This window comes from Pieris rapae, chromosome 8 (genome assembly GCF_905147795.1).
Source record: "Pieris rapae chromosome 8, ilPieRapa1.1, whole genome shotgun sequence".
NCBI classification, from domain to species: domain Eukaryota; kingdom Metazoa; phylum Arthropoda; class Insecta; order Lepidoptera; family Pieridae; genus Pieris; species Pieris rapae.
The window spans coordinates 3,224,110-3,243,389 of NC_059516.1; the positions used below are offsets into that span (position 1 = coordinate 3,224,110).

General features: G+C 32.5%; 1 protein-coding gene across 1 annotated transcript; it reads right to left on the reverse strand.

Annotated features, from left to right (window-relative positions):
• Nucleotides 1-1,021: 1,021 nt before the first annotated feature.
• LOC110999028 (probable cyclin-dependent serine/threonine-protein kinase DDB_G0292550) lies at nucleotides 1,022-5,042 on the reverse strand. The gene is made up of 7 exons (XM_022267902.2): nucleotides 4,910-5,042; nucleotides 4,286-4,443; nucleotides 2,878-4,033; nucleotides 2,642-2,809; nucleotides 2,252-2,420; nucleotides 1,970-2,166; nucleotides 1,022-1,555 (listed from the first exon to the last, which is right to left on the reverse strand). Exons 1-7 carry the CDS (start codon nucleotides 4,968-4,970, stop codon nucleotides 1,164-1,166), a joined length of 2,301 nt encoding a protein of 766 aa, XP_022123594.2. The 5' UTR covers nucleotides 4,971-5,042; the 3' UTR covers nucleotides 1,022-1,163.
• Nucleotides 5,043-19,280: the final 14,238 nt, after the last annotated feature.

Below are 19,280 nucleotides of genomic sequence, written 5' to 3' on the forward strand. Positions count from 1 at the left end.
ATTAACTCGGGAAGAGTCGTCACAATATCGCCGTCAGGCACTGTGTGTATACACAGCATTCATTTTATAATACGGGCAATAATGTGGGTAAAATGTATATTTTACTCTTAGATATAGACATGTATTCATAATAGGTTCTGTCAGGTAGGTACAACGAACTTAGAGTGCGCCAAAAATTTGCACATACTATGTATCTGCTAAAGCTGTTACGTGGAAAAGAAAACAATCCTCAGTGCTGCAGTGTAGGCCTCAAGGTGCTCAGGGTACATTAGGAGGCGACGGTACTCTTCGTACACTCAGAGAAAACTAACCTTTCGAAAAGGGAACACAAAACACAACGTAGGAAAAAAGTTAACTGCACTGCAACAGACGTTTTTAATAAAATATTTTAATAAATTACTGTTTAGTGTTGTGTAGCTTTTATCTGTGTATGTATTGTTTTGTTTGTGATGTTTAGGTAAATAGTTATCGCATTGGAGTAGTAAAAGTAGCTTATTTATATATAATATAATATTTGATTAAGAAGAGTAAAAACAAATGAACACTATAAGTAATAATGCTTAGATAGACCTTTGAATCACTATTTCACTAGAAATACATACTTTAAAATAATATAATTTGAATATTCACAGTCTGTTCCATACTACTTCAATATTAATATCTCAGTTAGTATTCCGAAAAGCGGTGTTCACATAATTTATCATACAAAACTAAATAAGTTGCTAGTTGAAAACTAATTTTGTATTTTCATTCCGCATCCCGAATATTACGCCTGTCAAACTCCACAGAGACTGAATCGGTAATTTTTAGTACAACAGATATTATTTCTGAGAAGAGTGTTAGTACGAATCCTGGCACTAATTGAGTTTTCTCTATGAGTGAATTAACGTTCCGGTGAAGTACAACATAGTGAAAAGATTGGCGCGTGCTATAAATATATTATATTATTATTATTATTTATATTCCATCAGAGTATAACAAAACACAAACATTAAAAAAAAAATATTTTATTAGTTGGGGATTATTTTTGTATTCATTTCACTATAATACTGGACAACAATAAAATAAATTATTAATTATATAACAGATTATTTATACCCATTAAGGTAATGTAAATTATTAATTCCAGTCTTAAACACGTCAAAAACACTAATCTAAATTATCTATTCTCTAATTGTATTTTGTATCCAACTGATGTACTGATAGACATTAGTATAGAGAGATGGTACTTTAGATCCACATGGACTATCAGCTCGTTTACCACTAACGATACCGATGATGTAGTAGCTGCCTTTATACAGCATCATGAGGGGTCCTCCAGAATCGCCCTTGCATGTGTCCTGTCCCGTTCTTCCTGCAGCACAGAGATGTTTCTTGGACAGATGAGGGTAGGACTTCTTGCAATCCTCAGGTGGTACCAATTGGACTACGGTAGACTGTTTAACATCAGTCAGATACTGGTGGTCACGACCCCAGCCTGCGACGGCGAGAGGCAGGTTGGAAAATTCCGGAATATCAATGTTGATGTTTGGAAGGCAGACTGGTCTTATAAACCCTGGAACAGAGATATAGTGGCATCATTATCACTGACATAATAATATTGTAATAGTGTGTAGTAGTTATAACCGTTTGTTTTGTTTGTAATGTATTCATGTTTGTTAGTGATCCAAGCAGTGTACTTATCGCTCGTAATAAATGATATATGTTTATCCACAGAATTTTTCATTAAAGTAAGAAAAAGGGAGGATGTAACTAATATTGACTTCATCAGTCTTACATTGTCCTTATACATATTGTGGACCCCGACGTGATATGAACACGCAACCTTCTGATATTTATAAGATCTTTGTTTCTAATTACTTATTTAAAGATTTATGTTTGTTATAACTATCACGGTTTACCATCAGCTAGTTTTTATCATCAGAAATGTATAATAAAAACTTTGCAATAATTTATATACATTACTTACTTGTATACGGTGCAAATGCATTAAGTCTCACGAGAGCAATGTCATTAAGTAGTCGATCGTCGTCATATTCTGGATGGTGGATCACGTCTTCAGCATGCATGAGGACGTTCTTGACACATTGGCGTCCACCACCAAAAACTGTGATGCAATCAATTGGGAATGTTCGTTTGTCATATTCAGCTAACGTTACTTCAACACTGAAATTAGAGCATTATTCCTATTAATTCTCATTTCTGCATCTTCATAGTTATTAGTATAATTTAAATGACTAAATCTGTTTACTCGCTGATTCTGGCTTTAGGTTCAAAAACGCAATGTCCAGCTGTAAGTACATATCGCCGACTGATAAGGGATCCTCCACAGCTAAACGCAGAAACTTTTGTTCCGTAGTCGAAAGTAGTCTTCATTAGAACTGTCCAAGGGAATTGGTCAAGATCTGTTTCCCTGCCTCCTGTCAAAAAAAGTTAACATACAGAAATACACAACTTTTAAATCTCATATAAAATACTCATATTAATTCAGGAATTTCGTAGGACTGTTGAGAGAGAGGGTGGTGTTCTTCTTCCGCTAAACTTAAGGATTTGCTCACTGCACTGATTTGCAGCCAAAAAGTGTAGGCGTCTCTACAGAATTTATTAATTATTTATATATACAGTGAGTTGATTTTTGTACCTGCTATTCTGTTATCGAGTGATAGATCAGTATCATTTTGAGTTGCACGTTTCCTCCTTTGGTAAGTGGGCCATGATGTTGACGGTCGGTTGTGAGGTCGTCGGCTATATCTGGGCTGATTCCAATTCTGTTTCGGCGGTGCAAACATGTTTAACAAACTTTGCAAATCTGTGAAAAAAACATCAGTGATTCAAAAATCAAACACTTCAAGCTAGTAATAATATAAACTTATTTACCAGTTACTGTTTCAGCATCTGACATATCTCTTCCACAACAACCAGTTTCAGGGCTTGGAGGATAACTTGTCTTCATTCTGTTACACTCTGCTTCTAAGTCAGGATTATGATCGTTACGATCATTGCCATAAGAGTTTTCATTTTGATTTGGATTGGACTGATATGGTGGATTTTGGTTAATTGTTGAAGGTAATTCAGTATTTAATCCAGGCTGCAGTTGCTTGGGTACATTGGATTGTGGGTCTTGGTATCCTGGCACAATATTGTTTTGAATACCTCCTAATGGAAGTCCAGGATTTGTAATACCAGGATTTAAGATATTGCTTTGTGGGTTCTGATAGTCCGGTACGAAATTATTTTCGTTTCCAGGTGTATTCAATCCGGGATTGAAGGCTCCAGGTTGTTCTTGGCCCGGAATATTAGTCGGTTTATTATTGTGGTAGCCTGGGATTATATTATTTTGACCTGGGTTTAAAATGCCTGCTTGGTTATGACTATGCGGGAATCTTTGGTATCCTGGGTTCCGTTGGTTGCCCCAAGGAAAACCATTTATACTGGATCCGGGATATGATGGTCTATTGCCATACTGTGGATTAGTGTAAGGATTGGGGTTCGGTCGATTTTGCTGACCACCATAAGGATACTGGTTTGTAGGTCTATTGAACTGACCGCCTAAATTCTGTGAAGGGCGATTCTGCATACCTCCAAATAAATTTTGACTTGGCGGAAAGCGACCATTTTGACCGAAGCCACCAGGTTGGTCAAAAGTGTTTTGGTTATCAGGAAATTGGTTTCCTAAATACCCAGGAAAGCGTCCCTGATTACCAAAATTACCTGGATTACCGTAACCAGGTTGCCGTCCATATCCATTTTGATTGTTCGGCATATTTTGGTTACCGTACATGTTCTGATTAGGATAATTCTGTTCTCCTCCATAGGGGTTGTCCGGATACTGTTGATTTCCATACATATTTGGGTTGTTTTGATTTCCATATAAGTAGGGATTCCTTCTGTTTGGCTGGTCATACAAGTTTCCGTACTCGGGCTTAATAGCGGGGTCAGAGCTATTGCTTGTTTTATCTGTATCAATGGCTGGACTAACAGTATGGGTACCTAAGTTGTTAACACCCCACACTTGTGAATTTTTACAGCATACCTGTAATTTGAAACGACAAATAATGTTACGAAAACGATTTCTATTATTTTGAATATATCCGATTTAAAAAGTAACAAGCGGTTTAAATTAATCAGATACTAAAAATGTATGTCAACCTTATAATTAAAATGGATCCACTATCTGACGTACTATGAAGCAAATCCCACCCGCATTAATTTTAATATAAAATTTTTTTTAATGATAAATTCGCGTAATGATAGGTGTTGGCATATAATTTAAATAATGAATTACCAAATCTCCTTTCGCAACAGGTGAGAAACCAAAAACGTTATTCTTTTTATCCTGTTGTTCGTCACAAGGGAATTTTAAGTTCCAGGTAATTTGCTCCTGTCTGTTCATACTCGTGAACGATGGACATTGTTCTTTTGCAAGACATTGCTCACATATTTCTGAAAAGATAAATATATAGTTAACCTTAAATGTATTTGGTATCCAATTAAAAATATTAAGTAAAGTTAATTAATTTAAGGTGATTTTGACATATCTATGTACATGAGCAAAAATATATTAAACATTTTTAATAATGTCCTTATATTTTTCTTTCAGACAGGTCGCGCTTTAGTTGAAATAGTTTAAAAAGATTGTTAACTTTTTATGAATACCAAAGAGGATTAATTCCAGCAATTTCCAGAAGCAAGTTTGTACCGACGAGGTTTAGAATTTCAATCAACTTAAAGCGTAGAATCTGTCAGTGCATTATATTGGCTAGTAATATAATTAGTTAGTCGAAGTTGTATCTTAAATGTTCACATCGTCTGGAAAGTTATGAATTCTATTTGGCTTTGTAAATCGACTGCTTCCATCTCATTGCGGGCATTCAAAATATGTTAAAAAATATCGTGCAATTTTACATACCTTTCCTAACGGAGGCACTTAAAATAACTTTTAACAAAATAATAAACAATGCACTCTTCATATTAAAACCATGTGCTGTCTTGAGCCCTATTGATTAATAACTGTTATATCATGATAGAAATGCCTACGTAATTATCATTTGATTGAAGGGTATTAGTTGGTGGGTATTTGTCATTAATTGTGTGACGTAGTAGACTAATAGTTTTGATGAAAACAAACGCGGTTTGAGTTAAACAATTCTCGGAAAGGAAATATTATCGTCCGATTTAATAGCTTTATGGGAATTTTTTAATGAAATAATTCTTCGTGATCAGGAAACAATGTCATTGTTACATTTCATAATGCGTACTTGAGATTCAGTGTTAAAAAATATATCTGTTGTTAGTCGATACTATTCAGTTTTATTTATTAAATAATTCCATTAAGATGAATTCTATAATGATGCTTAAATAATTATAAGTTTAAATACAATAATACATAACTATAATCCGTAAAAGTGTTTTTCTTTAAATGTGTAAAAGTTATGTTAATAAAAGACAATACTATAATTCCATAAAGAAAATTTTACAATTATTGAACGTCTGAAATTATTAGGTATTTTTTATAACAAAAAGGTTTATTACACTGGTCCAAAATTTGTATGTTATATCCCTTAGATATTGATAAATCAATATAGATATATAGATCAATATAGATATATTGAGACTGAATGAAAAATCGTATACAAAAATTACTTTTAGAGAAAACGACCTTAGGTTTTAACGATATAAACAACAATTAGTTCAAATATTTAACATACAGTACAGAGGAATTGGTAGAATGTACTCATACTATGTACATAGAGGAATGAGAGAATGAAAAGTACATTCACAACAAATTCAATTAGCAGGAAAACGTGCCTCTTATCTTCTCTTTTTTAATTCCCTGATAGATAGATGAATTTGAATTAAACCTAGATTTCTTATTTGAAATAGTAATAGTTTAAGTACAATCACATACATAATTATCAGCTATGTTATATTTGATAGCAAAGCAAGATAAAATTTAAACAAACAATCATAAAGAAAAAAAAAAAATATAACTAAATTGAAACTCAAACCTCATTAAGAGCGTGATACGAGTTATACGATAGAGTTACGATGAGTAGGAAGATTGTAGTAAAACATATCAGTACATCATCAATGTTACTAATTAAGTTGTAAAAGCGAGATAGTCTATTCACAGGACCATTAAAAGTATCCAATATGGTTGGGTCTTAGCTCAATTCCTATTCCAATGTATAAATAAAAATAATAATATAAATCTTCACGCTTTGTACGCAAATCCAAACATTTTCCGAAGTGCCAACAAATTGGCTTATTTCGAATCTTACAAACTGACCCAGATTACTGCCTTAATTCCATAGAAAATTAACAAATTGCCCGTGACGAAGTATTCATCTGTTAATTGGGAGATAAATTTAAATTAATTTGCTACTTATTACCTCGGTAATGATTATGAAAACCCCAACCTTAATTAGGATAGTCGTTATGCTATCTGCTTCGTTAAATCCCCATTACATATCTCTAATATTGTACTGGGCATGTTCATTAGATATAGTTCATAGGTTCATAAGATTCACATTCTTTTGATGAACCGATACATTTCGCACAGGCTACACTTTTAATTTTTTTATATTGTCGAAATGAATATCTTAAAATAAAATAAATAAATCAGTGGCCCTACAATCTCTTTAGATCTTGGCCTCAGATATCTGAATCTGTTTCATGATCATTTTTAAATCTAATAGGCAAGTAGGTGATCAGCCTCCAGTGCCTGACACACGTCACCTACTTTTTGGGTCTAAGACATGTCGGTTTTCTGACGATGTTTTCCTCCACCGTTCGAGCAAATGTTAAATACGCACATAGAAAGAAACTCCATTGGTGCACAGCCGAGGATCGAACCTACAACCTCAGGACGAGTCGCACCCTAAAGCCACTACGCCAACACTGCTCAGATTTACATGTATTCAAGAAATAATACTAATTTATAGAAAAAACTCTAAGCTTACTTAGAACTACAATTTGTTAAACCCGATAGAACTATTAATTCTATTAAGGTCTTTTTTCTCAAAGGAAAAGTTTATCAAAACATCTCTCGTTTGCTATCAATTAACCTCAGGTTTGTTGGAGTGGTACTTGTTGCTAATGGGTTATAGACTGCAAGTTCAGAGGGATGTGGGGAGCCGCTGTTCAATTTCTTTTGAAGTGTAGGTATCGAAATACACCACACACAGACACACAACCACAGAATTTACAACAAGATCCAAATACGTTCAACGAATATTTAAATAAAATTGTGATACAATAAATTTAACTAACGCACAGATATATTAAAATTAATAATTAAGTCTGTAATAAAAATAATAGATTATTATTAGCATATTGATTATTACATAGGTACGTTTCTTCGATATCTTTTGTTGGATAAAAAAACTTGAGAGGTGTCAAGGGACACCCGGATGGAACGAAGTGCCTTTCGATTAATTTGTGAAGGTATTGTAATAAAATTTAATATAATGTAACAAATATAATGTAATACAACTTAATCAGTAGGCTCAATTTTAGTAATTAGAGTGCCTAAAGTTATTATTTTGTATTAATTTATTGTGTTTCATTTTGACAACAAATCTAAAGATATAGACATCGACACAAGAGGAGACATGTCAGTTTCCCTAAGATATTTAATTTTACAAAATTCCTTTGACGCACTGTCATTTGAACGCACGACCTCAGCAATAGCGGTCGCATGCCAATACTGTTCATATGCTACAATGAATAATTGTAGCATATTCATATTTCTGTAATTCCTCATTCATACACACGAATTCTATACTAGATACAATGGCCCATGCAAGTGTACAAATTGGATAAATAATAATATGAGTTCTTGAACTATTCTTATTTATAATCATAACAGGTAGATTTGTCTATACGAAAGCATTGCTTTTGGTTTATGTACAAGAGAAATAACCTAGACAGTAGATAAATTTCCTCGCCTTTAGCACAATATATTGGATAAATATCGCGTCTATTTACTAAGGTAAATACTGATTGTTTGATTCCCAGCTAAATTAAATTTGGTTTATTTTGTAAGCCTTCTTGTAATGTTTAATAAATACGACAAAATATACACAATCAAAATTACACTAAACTAACTGTATAACTTCACTGTCAAATTAGTTTTATTAGTCGTCACTAATATGTCAATGTAGAACTAAATTATTATTAAGGGAAAAATTTTCTCTCTGTTTTTTGACAAATACATTTTAGAAACGGGAATCACATTTCTCGCTAAGTCTCCGTTCTGAATACTACTCTTAAGACCATTTGGATATATGTTTGCAATGGTAGGTAATTATTGTAAGGAGCAAAAACAAGAACTGTAATGGTTGCTTGTAAATTAGCATTGCACTATAGACACAGATAATAAATGTCGAGTCCGCTCTGGTTAGTCATTGGTCATTGGAAGTTTTTATGCGGCTGTTTTAATAATTTCGTAATAATTTTACTTAAAACACCCATGCAATATCCTTAGTGACACATTTCTGCGTCTATATTATTATATAGGGCGGACATTTATTTTAAAACTAAATAATAATTTGTTTAACAACAGTGTATTGCTACCTTTGTGTACGGGACTTAATGAAAACAAAACGATATCAGAATTAAATAAAATACAATTAAAATAACGTCAATCAATCAGTGATAATGTAGCATTTAAATGTATAAATAATTTTAAAAATCGGTCCAGTACTTTTTTAGCCAATTCGTTAGATACAAATCCTTCCTCAAAAATGCGTCCACCACATTTTTTTTTCAAAACAGTCCGTATTATGCGCCATGTGTTACCATGGTCAAAAAACATTGTTTTCACATGCATTACGTTAAAATATACTTTGTGTATAAATCACAAAAGGGATATTAGGTTTAGGGATTTATCAAATTAAATCGTACCTTTTATGCGCATATATTAGTCATGTGTTTAAAAACAAGTCAATTTGCAATTCAGACACGGGATATGTCGATTACATTAGTACGTGAATTGTGGTCCATTGAGGATATTAAATTAATATAAAAATTCAAAAATACCTTTGGACGGAAATTTATATTAGAATATGGTACATTATTAAACGATTTACGATTCACACACGTTTAACACGGTTCTTTGATGCCTTTAACGACCATTACATGGGGGAATGTTCTTCAGCAGTTCACACCGCGATGAGGAATACCTAAATATGTTCCATCGATATTTATAAGTGCCTTTTAAATAAACAATTATTTGTAGAAAATCGGAATCTTTGGGTTAAAATTAAATAAAATTCACACCGTTTTTGAATGATTTTAGTGTGACTATTATTATTAATCTCGCTGTATTTCCGAATCAATACGACTTGTACTTTCAAAGTTAATTGTAGGCCACAAATCGATCAACGTGTCGTTTAGCGTCACAATGTTTAGTTTGTTCCAGGTTAAGTAACATGACATAATTAAAGCATTCATTCCAACAGTTCCTTCCGCATTCTTTAATAGAACGCGTCGTTATCATTAAAAAATTAAAACAGGATGTTTTCACACTCCATAAAACCCAGGCCGTAATTTGAAACACTCCGCTATTCACAGTTTGAAAGGTTTACGGGTATGGCTCATGTTTTCCCTCTTAGAGCTCTTAAGCACAATCGTTAGCACAATGCTCTTTTGACTGGCAGAGTGCAGTACCCTAGTGCACCCAACTCTCAACTGTCGCTCATTTAAAAATGCACAAAATTAGACGCCTAGTCGTTATAACGTAATGAACAGAGTTGGGAGTTTTTATGCTCTGTGGTTATCCAAGAACTTGTCTATTTACAATTTGAAATTCGAATACTGGGGTGACGTTTAGGTTTGGTCAACGTCACATCCGTTATGCGGTTGACCAATCACAATCAAAAGAAACCCGCCGAGTCAACATTACATTAACATCAATTCACTTCACTTTAATGGCGACTTCTGTGTAAAAAAACATAACATTCATTTCAGCCTATTTTCTGGGAATATTTAAAATGAGATTAAAAGCCATTAAAAGTTAAATGACAAAGGCAAATTGTAATTTGATATTTTCCCAAAAACTGTCATTTTCTACGCAATAAAACAGTATTTGAACCGCAAACAGGACATGCTCGGCGTCGGGGCCGCAGCGAGCAATCCTCTTAAAATTCATCTTTTTAGTAAATAATGAAGATTACTTTTTGTAGAATGGGTATAATAAAACAAAACGCGACCCTCCACCGCGTTATTTAGGTTGCACTCGAGAGGGAGAGGCAAGGACAGACGACCCTAAGTAGCTGCTAGTGGGGCATTAAACAAATACTTTACGGTAGCAAACTGACGTTGTTCCTCGCTATCCCTTTGATACGAAGTATTCGGAATAGTAAACACAGCGTCTTATTAATAGGACGACGTTATGTTTGTACAATAATATTGGGAAGACGGTGCTTTTATCAAGGCGGAGCAGACGTACAAAGTAAACGAATGTATTTGTTATGTCTTTTTTCATAATTGATAAAATGTTTGTAGCTTATTTACTGGTTTTGTTTATTGGTCTGATACTAGAGTCAGTTCATATGGTGTATATATATATATATATATAACTCAAAATCACCTGTATCTTGAGCACATCCCACACTGTCACCCTTAAGTACATGTATGTATACGTACCCTAACTTTTACACTATCAGACAACACGTGTTAATATTCTAATTGTATTGAATATTTTTTTGTTTTTTTTTTTGTATAGTTTTCTTTGTTTATATTTGAACTATTTTGTTTATATACCTTGGCTTAAGTTAAGTATAATTGTTTTTTATTAAGTATATTATATGCCAGTTGTACTATAGCATAATAAATAAAGTGGCTGAAAATTTCTTAATTTCTTTAATTTCTCAGTGGCATAACCTCATTAAGAAGTAACAGCTAAATGCACAAAATAAATTTATAGACTTAAAGCTCGGGCACGACTTTTCTTGGTATTTATAATAAGTATAAATGAATTATTTGTATTGTTTTTAATAATCTTATTCTCGAAAAGGTAGGCAGAGACCACGGATTTTCACTTGTTACAACCTGATACTTCTCTCGCTTTATCAACTTTCTTGACATTCACCCTGTATGCTCGTTGTTATATAAATGTACATATTAGCAGTATAATATTAAACGTAAATTTAATATACCCCTACCCCTAGAATACCATCAAGAGTTGATCAAATACACTAAATTCTATTATCTCAAACGCTTGTGTTATGTTTTAAGATAAGCTTAATGATTATTCTCGGTTTTGTCGTGATTCCATTAAGAAATCTGTGTAATTACGTTTCGGATTTGCCGTAAAGTTCGTTGGTTTACGAGCGCGGTTGTTGGTGGGCCGCAATCTAAATGTTCCCAACTTCCTTCGAAGATCTTTGAAGGTTTTACACAAGGCATTTGCATATGGATTAATCAATGTTGCTTAGAAATTCTTGTGCGATTTTTGTTAAAATTTGTAAGGTTTCTTTTTTAGGAAAAAAATGTGTGGCGTAACGCATTGCTGTATCTGGCTAAAGGACAACTTATTTATTTATTTATTGTAACTTGTGTGTCTAATTCCATTGCTATAGTATCAGTAAAAGTCTGTCTATATTTTCTAATTCTAGTTTTTTTCTTCGACATAATTTATTCTTTACATCTATGAGGAAGCGAAATCGGGTAAAAATGATTATTTTCTATTAAGTTTTACTATACCTATTCTTTTTTTTTGCGATTGAGGCGCAAACTAGCTGATGTGGTCTCTGGCAAAATGACCAGCGCTGTGGAACATTCTGCTCCTCAGCATAATGCTGAGCCAGGGCCAATTACAGCCACGGCCACATATTTATAAATACATAAATAGTTTAATTTTTCCGTAGATACAAATTAATTAAAAAAAAAGTAAATAGTTTTTTTTCCGTCGCCTACTTTTTTGCATATGCCACCGAAATGTTTCCTCTTAAATAAGAAAATATATGGAGGGAAATGATAATACATACGTTGCCCTAAGTTATCTTCATCGCTGTTTTAGGTATAAATAACTTTAAGCGGTACTTCGTCGTCAGGGGTCTCGCAACAATGCCCGGTTTAATTTATGTTGGGTCTCGCTAATAAAACCAAGATACTGAGAACTATATTTTTGTATTATTATCCAAAAAACTAAATGCACCGAATCCTGCAGAAGTCAAAAAATATAATAAATCAAAACAAAAGAAAGTTGTGGCGTATAGGTCTCAACATTATGTATCTGTTTTGTGGCGAGTGGATGATCAACCTTCTGTGTCTGACACTTTTTTGGTCTAAGGCAAGTCTGAAGATGTTTTTCTTCAATCTACTAATGAGTGTTATAAATGAATAAATTAAAATTAAAAAAATAAATGCGCAAATAGACAGTTAGTTATACATATCTGGCGAGTTGACATCTTCAGCGTCATACTTTCGACTGAAAAAGCATACACAAAATAAAATAAAATATGTTTATTATGGAACATAAGATAGAAAGGTATCACTTATTGCACGTCATTAAATTTGAACCTGTAGGCATCCCTACTTATCGGCTATAAAGACAGAGGCTGTAGGCCGAGAGAAAAAGCCGGCGTAAAAAACTCTCGGTACTCTTTAAAAAAAGCAAATCATCAAACAATACTTATTTAAAAACAAAATAGAAAATTAATTAGAAGTAGCCTGACCAACCAATATATCACACAACAATCTAGTCTGCGCTTTCATTTTATTACAAAAAATGTATAATCATATCAGAAGCCCGAAACAATAATTATTTTCGGCGATCTCTCATCAAGCAATGCGTTTATATAAAAATTTAAATTAATACGTTATCATCAAACTGATGAAACTGATATCATTAAAATGTACAATTAAAATGAAATAAGAGGAAGCTTACAAAAAAGTAATTAAAATCCTCATTAACATAACAGTTCCCGTTGACAGGTCGCGACAGATTTGTTTAATGAGATAACGTTGTATGTATTTAATTATTGAAACCTTAATATCATTATAAAATATGAATAAATATTTTATTTTTAAATAGACACTAACAAATAAATGTTACACCGTGTGAGCAAGAGTTAAATGCGCACATATTTAAAAAAAATTGGTTTTCTGTAAAATCGGTTTACTGACGATAGTTGAACGTGACGTCATAAGAAAATACTGATGGAATGATGTATGAAATTTTAATTTTATATGTTTAATAATCATTAGAAGGTAAATAGAAGTCACAATTGAATTGATCAAGTTACATTTACATATTTGTACGGATAAACACGCATACACTTCAAGCTTTAAATGGAACGCATCACAGGTAACGACGCGCCGCGAGGTAACGCTGCATGAGTCATGTTTTTTCATGCGTGCAGCCGGCTCCATCGAATTATAAGACGTGGTCACGTCTAAATCGGTTAACGCGTGTTTGAAAATCCTACGTTTAATACCTAAACACGGCATATTATTCACAAATAAGCATTTATACACCATTTGGTACACCATCTAACATTGTTACCTTTAATTCGACGAAAGCGTCTTTTTATTTGGCAATAAAATTTTGCATACAGATTTAATCTAATCACAACCGTGTCAGCCAACTACTCGTACATTTGTTTTGTATTCCCGTGTGGGTGTCACTGAAATTGTGTTTATTTTTCGCTTTACAATTTAGTCACATAATGCCTCCGGGGAAAACAACTATCTGCTTCAAACCATGTTAACAAGATTTATTTACGATATAACGTACGTGATACAGTTATAAATACTTTTAATAAAAGGAATAGGGATGAACAAGAATAGTGTTACTTAATACTGAAATATAACTAAAATGATATGTGCGAAAATGTAAAACATAAAATATGTACTTGTGATTGAAAGGCATTTAAATTTATGGAATGTTTACACCATAATAGCCAAAATAAGATAAGTAATATTGCCGTTAAATAGATGGGAATAAAACAATATTTTTACTGGCTCAAACAAGTGTCAATAGTAAATGAGAACTCCTTTTATTCGTGCTAATGATAATCTAAATAAATAGAAAATCTGCGTTTACAAGACGTTATGCGATATAATCTTAATATATATATTTCTTGTGTGCGTGTGTATGTGACTGAACTCCTCCTAAACGACTGGACCGATTTAGACGAAATTTTTTGTGTGTGTTCAAGGGGATCTGGGAATGGTTTAGATTCACAATTTTGTCCGCTGGACAATGTTTTTTTAATTAATTTTCAATTTATTAGTTGTTGTTGATTTTGGAATGTTTTACATTGGATCCGACAGACGGCGCTACAATCGCAGTGTCAAATTTTAAATAATATTCGAATTTTAATTTTAGTCTGTCTCGAAATTTAAAAAAAGTTTTGTTATCATTGTGTTATATCGTGTGTGACCATGTGCTGGATCGTTAGTATTGTCATAACATTTGAATAATAATTTTCATCAAAATGGGTTATTAAAAATTGAAATTTTGAAATTAAAGACGTGTAGACAGGACAACGTCTCTCGGATCCGCTAGTTTCTATATAAAGTTCTAATATGTAACTACTAAAGGAGTACATCAACCAATAGCGTGTTTTTTCTCGATCGTCTTTCTCTCTCCCAATCGGTCTCAATCGCTTTCTCCCTTTTCTTCCACAAAAACGCTGCACATCTTCGTGATGTTCCGTAAAAATTTTACCCTCTTGCGCCTAAAGAAGTTTTACTTCAAAAGGTTACAAACAATATATTACAGTGACAATTGACAGACAACAATAATGCTGGGTTTTATAATGAAAGATAGATTACTTATATTTTCCGTTAAATAATTAAAGATAGATTACTAATAAAATATTTCCTCTTTGCATTAAAACCAAAGTATCATTAATGTTTCACTACACGGAATTTGCTAAATTATTTGATGATGTAACGAGCAACTTCACTTCGCAGCGAAATTGGGAAGTTGCCGTCTGTTTCCTTACTTTGATTTTCCAACTATTCAGCATAGCATAGATAGGTTTACTATGACAAGGTTATTATATTCAGGAATACCTCAGGAAGCGAGCATAGTTTATACACTGCGTTATTCTAGTTATATTTTAAAGGTAAATTCTATGTGCGGAAGACGTGATGTGTGTCGTATATGACAATATATAAAACGATACATTCTCTATCTAGTATTCGAAGCTGTAGACATCAAATATTTAGAACAATGTTTTAAATAAACACTATCTTATCTACGGAAATTCACGTTATAAGGTCGATAATCGTGGTCATTAATTTTTGATGAATTCTTTAAAGCAATATACAAGGCCAAACAATAAAGGCGGCAATAAAAACAAGAAGATTTTTTTACTTTTTTAAATTAAAAAAAGTTACATATGTGTAAAACGAATTACGAGTGTGACCTCTAGCCAAAATAATATCTTGAATCCTTTTTATTTTTTACAATGTTTTAATAACGTTTTGCGAAATACGTATTCTTTGGCAAAGACTCTTTATAGCTCTCTGATGTTTTGTGGAGTAGGTTTCACTGATCTTACTCGTCTCTTTATGATTCAGGACTTCTATCGGGAAAATCTAAATAGCGGATCCACACTTGCATATTGCAATAACGTAGATTTCTTTAGGTGCCCATTTTTTTTAGACACACACAACACAGTTTATTAAATGCTCAAACAAAACAGTTTATTTAGATTTATTTAAAAGTGTTCTAAATCCAAACAGCAACGTTCATTTTTTAAACATAATCTATGGCAATAAAAATAAAAAAAACAAGTTTATTTAGAAGTTTTTGAAAGTGTTTTTAATTTAAGACTACACGTAAAATCTCAGTCGATTTTTCTTCGCTATACAAAAACTGTCATAAAATAGATCATCGCAATTACTCACGGAGCATACTTTTGAGAATAAATCAAAGTTCAAAGCTAATTTTCCATTCCTTAGAAGTTCCGGGGGCGAATTAATTGTCTTCCAGGATAATATTTCTAGCGTTCAAAAGTGCATTGCAAAGGATCGTTTACAAGTCGACGCGGAGTGAAGCCGGCATAACGAGCAGATTGACTCAACTCCCGCTTCCTATATTTAATCCTGAGGGAAAGATCCAGCCACTTTTAATGTCGACTCTCGATGGATTAAATTGCGCGAATTTCGGTTTTAAATGCATATTGCAGCTGGGGCATTCAAGCTTTTGGCATTAAACTTTTGTTTAAGTACGAGACTTTAGTCTTAGTTATAAAATGAGTACTTCTTCCATTATAAATAGAAATTTTTAAGCAATAATTTTTTAAGCTACTGTTAAATTAGTTAGCTAAGAATTACCGTAATTACGAATATTGCGTAATATCGTTATTATAATAACTATCTGGTTCAAATACAAGACATATATATTTGACGTCAAAATTACAAAAGTTACGATTACGATTCTAAAATTAAAAATTATTATGTTTACCTATTCTGTGAAGTTTCGGTAGGTCACGGATTTCACTGGTATTATTCAATTTATATTACCTTTTTACGTAATAACTAATTATATTCTGTGTTCGAAACGTTGCTCATAAAACTTTATGAACAGAAGATTTAATTTACATCGTCGCAGTTCGGCTATTGAGTATTAAATAGTATGGTGTTGTTAGAAATTTTGAAATCGCGCCAAGTTTAGTTCATTACCTCTATGGTTATTGGTTACCGTTGTATCCGGGAAAAGTCCTTATTTTCTAACAGAACATACTAATTATATGGTAATAAGTATTACTTACTATGTATTTAATATTTTTTATCGAGTTTTCCTTCTGTAAATGTTTGTACCCTTTTGTGTTTATTTTTTTTCGACGTGACAACGTCTTATAAGTCGATGGCGTCGGCGGCACGCACAAAAAACATGACTCACGTGGCGCAGCGTTACCTCGCGGCGCGTCGTTACCTCTGATGCGTTGCATTTAAAGCTATTGCTCCTTCTCTATATCCATACAAAATATCTAACAAACAAATAAAATTAAAATTTTCTTTTGAGAAAATGCAACCCTTCTATCAGTATTTTCTTATGACGTTTTCACGTTCAACTATCGTCAGTAAACCGGCAACAATTTTTTTTAATTAAATAAATTTAGTACATTATTAAACATTAATTGAAGGGACCAAACTTTGTTTTAATTTCCTATTTCATAATTTTTAATTATAAATACATACTTTTATTCGTTTTTTTAGCTAAACTTATGTTTACATATAATGTCGTACATATTAGATAGAAGATTTTATAAATTATGTTGTAGACTTAATAAATAAATAAATTATATGCTAATTTAAAATTGTAAATGCTACACAATTAATAAGTATATATTATGTATTCCATCTTTGGCTATTTCTTTACAATAAATATTTTTTGTTGTATTTAATTTATTATGATGAAACTTTAAGTATGGATTCTTGTGATTGTCAAAGGTATCGAAGCGTGCAATGTGGTCTTTTCAATCGAGATATTTTGGTGTCAACTTTAAATAGGTAATATTATCGTTCGTTTAGGTCATCTAGTTACAAATTATACCTAATTCTTGCATGGCTTCGAGTTTATAATTTCCCATGCAATTCGGACATCGTTATCTCCCATTCATGTGAAGCGATCTCAAAGAATTCCACAAGAATTTTAATATCGCTCTGCTCAAAGCACAAATTGGGTATTCAGTTAAATTTCGTAGTAAATATTATATGATATTGCCTTAAAAATTATTTAAGGGTGGTAGCAAATATATATTTATACATATATAGGCAGTAAGGAGAAAGCAGTGTTGGCCTAGTGGCTTCAGCGTGCGACTCTCATACCTTAGGTCGTAGGTTTGATCCCTGGCTGTGCACCAATGGACTTTCTGTCTATGTGCGCATTTAACATTTGCTCGAACGGTGAAGGAATACATCGTGAGGGTTTCCTCACGATGTTTTCACACCGACATGTCTTAGACCCAAAAAGTCGACGACGTGTGTCAGCACTGGAGGCTGATTACCTACTTGCCTATTAGTTTAATAAAAATAATCATGAAACAGATTAAAAATCTGAGGCCAAGACCTAAAGAGGAAGTAGCGCCACTGATTTATTTTTAAGGGGAGCACATTAAGTTAAAAAATAGTTAAGTTTATTAATAATGTTAAGTAATCCTTTTCGCAAGATGAAGCCAAACCAAGTACACCAAATAAATAATGTAAGAATATAATTATTTATGTTGGAGCAAATATTTTTAAAACGAACTTGTTGATTTTGAGTAAGACGATGATAAATATAGTTTTTAAAATAGGCACAGATAATACAAATATATTGATTGGATTGTAAAAGATAGTAAGCTGGTGGTTTATACAGGTATTATCTGGAAATAGTTTCACGTATCAATTAGTACTAGAGTGCCATGGGTCAGGATTTCCGAGAATATTGGTATTTCTATGCTCTGAAGCAGATTGTGCATACTCAATCGAATCTTGATTATTTCAATAGAATTTTCGAATTGTAACTTAAACAAAATACGAGACATAATAATTTACGTTTACGTTACGTTTAAACAATCGAATCTACATAACGTCAACGTGACAACGTCATAACAAATCTTCGATGAAATAATTGCATTCTTTTATGAATAAAAATAATAACGTAATATCTTTATATTTACTTTTAATAATAACATAAACTTAATGTAACTAGTAATCGAATTAAAGCAGGTTTTTTTTTAATTTTGTACCGTCTTCCAATCAGAAACACATTAAGAACGATCATAGGTTATTGACCCTATACCATTATATAAAGAAGAAAGGATCGAATAATAGTGAAAAAAAAAACATTGATAGTATTTTTTAAATTGAGAAATATTACATTTGATTCATTAATAATATAATAATCATCAAAATCAATATCATTTACTACATATTACAACTATACAATAATTCTTATGGCTGGCGTACATTAAAAAAAATACTTTTTACTTATAAGCATGTCAAATCAGCCTTCTAGACGATGGCTTTTAAACCCAATCATCAGTCCCAGCTAGGGTCACGATTCCTTCTCAATATGCAGATAGCGAAAAATCCAATGGCGCACAACCGGGGAGAAAACCCTATTCGTGAACCCACGACCTCAAATTAACCACTACACTAACACTGTTCTATATTAAACATGTCCGAGCAAGCAAAAGAATAAAGTAAGCTTTAAAATATTTTTTAATTAAAATTACGAAACAGCTTGAAACAATATTTTTCCACTGGGCGAGGTTTATTTCGTTTATTGGAAAGCTGAACGGAAATAACGCGTGTTTGTGGGAAATTAA